The following is a 3,467-nucleotide window of genomic DNA, read 5'->3' as shown; positions in this document are numbered from 1 at the left end:
TATATAATATATACTGTTAAAAATTAAGATACAAATATTTGGACACTTTCTGTTTGTCAAACTAAGACACATTTGAGAACTTGAGAGGAACTAACTTTAAAATACACCTTGACACCAGTTGTTTAAAGTCATTACTAATTTGGCTAGGAAAAGTTAAGATAGTCCTGACAATTGAAATGTTTCTAATGAGTTGTTTATGTTCATCATTAGCATTGTTTTCAGAGCTATCAGAGAAACAATTTATTAAAAAACTGCTGTCCCTCTTTATCAGGACACCTCTCCACGCAGCTGCATTTGCTGGCCACATAGACTGTGTTCAGCTGCTCCTGGCCCATAGTGCATCTGTGGATGAGGTTGACCAATCAGGGCGCAGTACCCTGATAATGGCAGCGGAGAAAGGAAGAGTCGAAGTTTTAGGTTTGTATTCCCCATTTTTTTTATTTGAATTATGCCCGTTCATTTGTATGAAAGTATGAAAATGGGCTCAACTGAATGCACTTATGCAAAATGTGGCGTGTGTTTTAAACAGAAGCTCTACTTACTAGTGCCAATGTGAACCTCAATCTGACTGACCAGAAGGGCAATACAGCTCTCCATCTAGCCTGCAGTAACGTAAGTATAGCCCATTGCATGCCATGGCCATTAGTCTCTATAATTTCAGTTTCAGCAGTGATCTTTCATAATCATTTTTATAATTTGTTATAAGCAAAATATGTAATTTTGTCAAAATGCCACTAACTGGCGGCAATAGCCTTGTGGGTAGTGCGCCGACATATAGCGCTGTTGCGCTTTAGGCATCCCGAGTTTAAGTCCCGGCTTAAGTTTCCTGATCCCCCAGAAATTATATATTCACACCAGTGACACATAATTCACTAAATCAAAGGTTTTCATTATATCTACTCACTCAAAAAATCATATTTCATTGTTTTTTTATTATAATAATTTGGCCTTTTCAAAAACAGAAAAATGTTAACATTTCCACTTGTTAAGTAATGCAGACACCTATGTGTGACTGTAGTTATGGGGTTTTAATACTTCATATAATTATCAAGCAATAAAATTGTGCCAGATATAAAAACCCACATTGCAAACAGTATTTTTGAAAATATATTACTTGAGGTCTCCTAAAGATGATTTTTCCTGTTCTTTCTGCTTGCTCTCTATCCAGGGAATGGAGGAATGTGCATTGCTCATTCTTGGAAAACTTCCAGACTCTGCCCTCGTCGCTACAAACGCTGCACTGCAAACGTGAGTTCCCCTCCACATTACAGTATAGTACATAATATATTTACATTTAGGCATTTGGCAGATGCTTTTATCCAAAGCAACATGCATTGCATTGCATTTAAGGAATACTTTTTATCAGTTCATGCATTCCCTGGGATTCAAACCTATGACCTATTTAAGAAGCAATTGATGCTCACTTGTTTCTCGTTCACTTCCTCAGACCTCTGCATTTGGCTGCTCGCAGCGGGATGAAGCAGACAGTGCAAGAGCTGCTCTCTCGTGGGGCCAGTGTTCAAGTACTAGATGAGAATGGTGCGTCTTCCTGAAACTAAAATCTTTGCTTATTTGGTTTACGCATAGATTGTCAGTGTATGTGCATCTCTCTATCTATCTTGCAAAAGCAGTGGCCGTGTTTCATAGCTTTGACGATGTCATGCGTGTCCCCTTTTGCCCCTGACCATGTGTTTGGCTGCCTATCTAGCGGGGCACTAATTGAATGCCGCTTCCGTCCATCGCCTCTCCACCATTGTCCCTTTGTTGCTCCATCCCTCCTTTTACCTCTTTCTGCTTTCCTGTCCCCTTTCCTGTCTCTCGCTCTTTGGCTGTCTTTCCCCGCAGGTCTCACCCCTGCTCTGGCTTGCGCTCCCAGCAGGGAAGTGGCTGACTGCCTGGCTCTTATTCTGGCTACCATGATGCCTTTCTGCTCCCCTTGCAGCTCTGGAGCTCCTTCGCCAGGCGCCCTGCTGAAATCTCTGCCCCGCCAGGCCAAGAGCACCCAAGGCCCCCGCAGTCCAAGGGACCCCTCTGGCCCCTCCAGTGAGGGCACGACCACCGAAAACGACTCGGACTCAGAGACATTTTGACCCCGACTCCTTCTAGATGCACCGGTCATAGTTTTCAAAGCACATATTGTCATGAACCTTACAGTTGTACAGATTTTTGATTATGGAGCACAGCCTCTATAACAAGAGAATATGACATATAGCACACATGGTACGCTTTTGTTCTGCCACACTTGTTTGCACAGGAGATTTTTTCGAAAGCCGTTTTAATCAGTTTAACACAGGTTGATTGATGATGGATTGCCAAATGTTGGCTGACTTGTCACACTTGAAGGATGATGATGTAAAGTGCAAAGTGGTGTGTCTTAATCTGTGGACTTTTGAAAGCACAAACTCATTTCACCCTTGTTGGGACCAATCAGGAAACAAGAAATCAAATTTTTGGAATAACAGGGGAATTGGCGTCACTGTTACCAACCTTACTTAATATTTATTTGTAATTAAAGGCTGGAATACACCACACAACTTTTCCCAGATTTTTGCCCCGATTCACAGTCTTGACGAGTTGATGCAGTTGCGGTCAGAGCCGTATTACAGATTGACAGATCGAAATGACTTGGTGTGTGATTATCAGCCATTTAAAAATCTTTTCAGATTTGAAAAGTTGTGTAGTGTATTTCAGTCTTAAGACTAGTTAGACTGAAAGTCTAAAGTCATGAAATCCAGTGTAATGTGATGAAAAATCCAATGCAAGTTCTCCATTTCTGAATCGTACACCAGTTGTACTTTACACATTATATTTGACATGTTGTGAAAAGAAGACTCTTTAGATTTATATTGCAAAAAGAGCATTTTTAATCCACTTAGATAACAACATTTCTAGGCCTTGATGGTCTAAACTTACGTCTGACGCTTTTGGAGAGTGACACTTTTGCCACTCGGTTCCTTCTCCGACATAAAGACAGTGTTCAGATAATACTTCTATTCAGGTTGAATTTTAGATTCTAGTGAGAGGGCATAGCATGTTATGTGAACCATGATGTTCTCAAGCCTGTACCGATATTTATTAACATTTAGATAACAATGGTACTACAGCGGTATGCACTTATGTATAGGAGTAAATGGGTGTTTAAAGGATTATAATTCTGGCATTGTTTACTCATGTCATTGTTTTTGTGGAACACAAGAAGAATCTTAATGTGGCTCTTTCCATACACCAATACTATGTCTGTCAAGCTCTAAAAGTGACAAATAAATACCTCCAAAAGAGCTACATACTGTATTCCAAGTCTTCTGAAATCCTACGAAAGCTTTGTATGAGAAAGAGGCCAAATTTAAAGCTGTAATCCACTGATAATATTTCCCTTCATTGAGCTGTTGGTTCTGGATCATTGTGTTAGTGAAATGAACAGAATTGTGAACAAATCAACCAATTTATCAAAAAGAACCAGTTTAAAA

The 3,467-nt window shown here is 40.1% G+C and overlaps 1 protein-coding gene across 1 annotated transcript in view; it reads left to right on the top strand.

Moving 5' to 3' along the window:
* The window catches only part of LOC107569989 (serine/threonine-protein phosphatase 6 regulatory ankyrin repeat subunit A-like), a 26,852-nt gene extending 23,396 nt beyond the window's left edge, over nt 1–3,456 (top strand). The window contains exons 22-26 of the mRNA XM_016256176.1: nt 272–417; nt 530–612; nt 1,169–1,248; nt 1,448–1,539; nt 1,846–3,456. Coding sequence (XP_016111662.1) covers nt 272–417; nt 530–612; nt 1,169–1,248; nt 1,448–1,539; nt 1,846–2,090 — 646 coding nt within the window. The 3' untranslated portion in view covers nt 2,091–3,456. The remainder of the gene's footprint in view (nt 1–271; nt 418–529; nt 613–1,168; nt 1,249–1,447; nt 1,540–1,845) is intronic.
* The last annotated feature ends 11 nt before the right edge of the window (nt 3,457–3,467 follow it).

This window comes from Sinocyclocheilus grahami, unplaced genomic scaffold (genome assembly GCF_001515645.1).
Source record: "Sinocyclocheilus grahami isolate Dianchi unplaced genomic scaffold, SAMN03320097.WGS_v1.1 scaffold28.1, whole genome shotgun sequence".
NCBI classification, from domain to species: Eukaryota; Metazoa; Chordata; class Actinopteri; order Cypriniformes; family Cyprinidae; genus Sinocyclocheilus; species Sinocyclocheilus grahami.
This window is presented reverse-complemented; position numbering and strand designations above follow the sequence as displayed.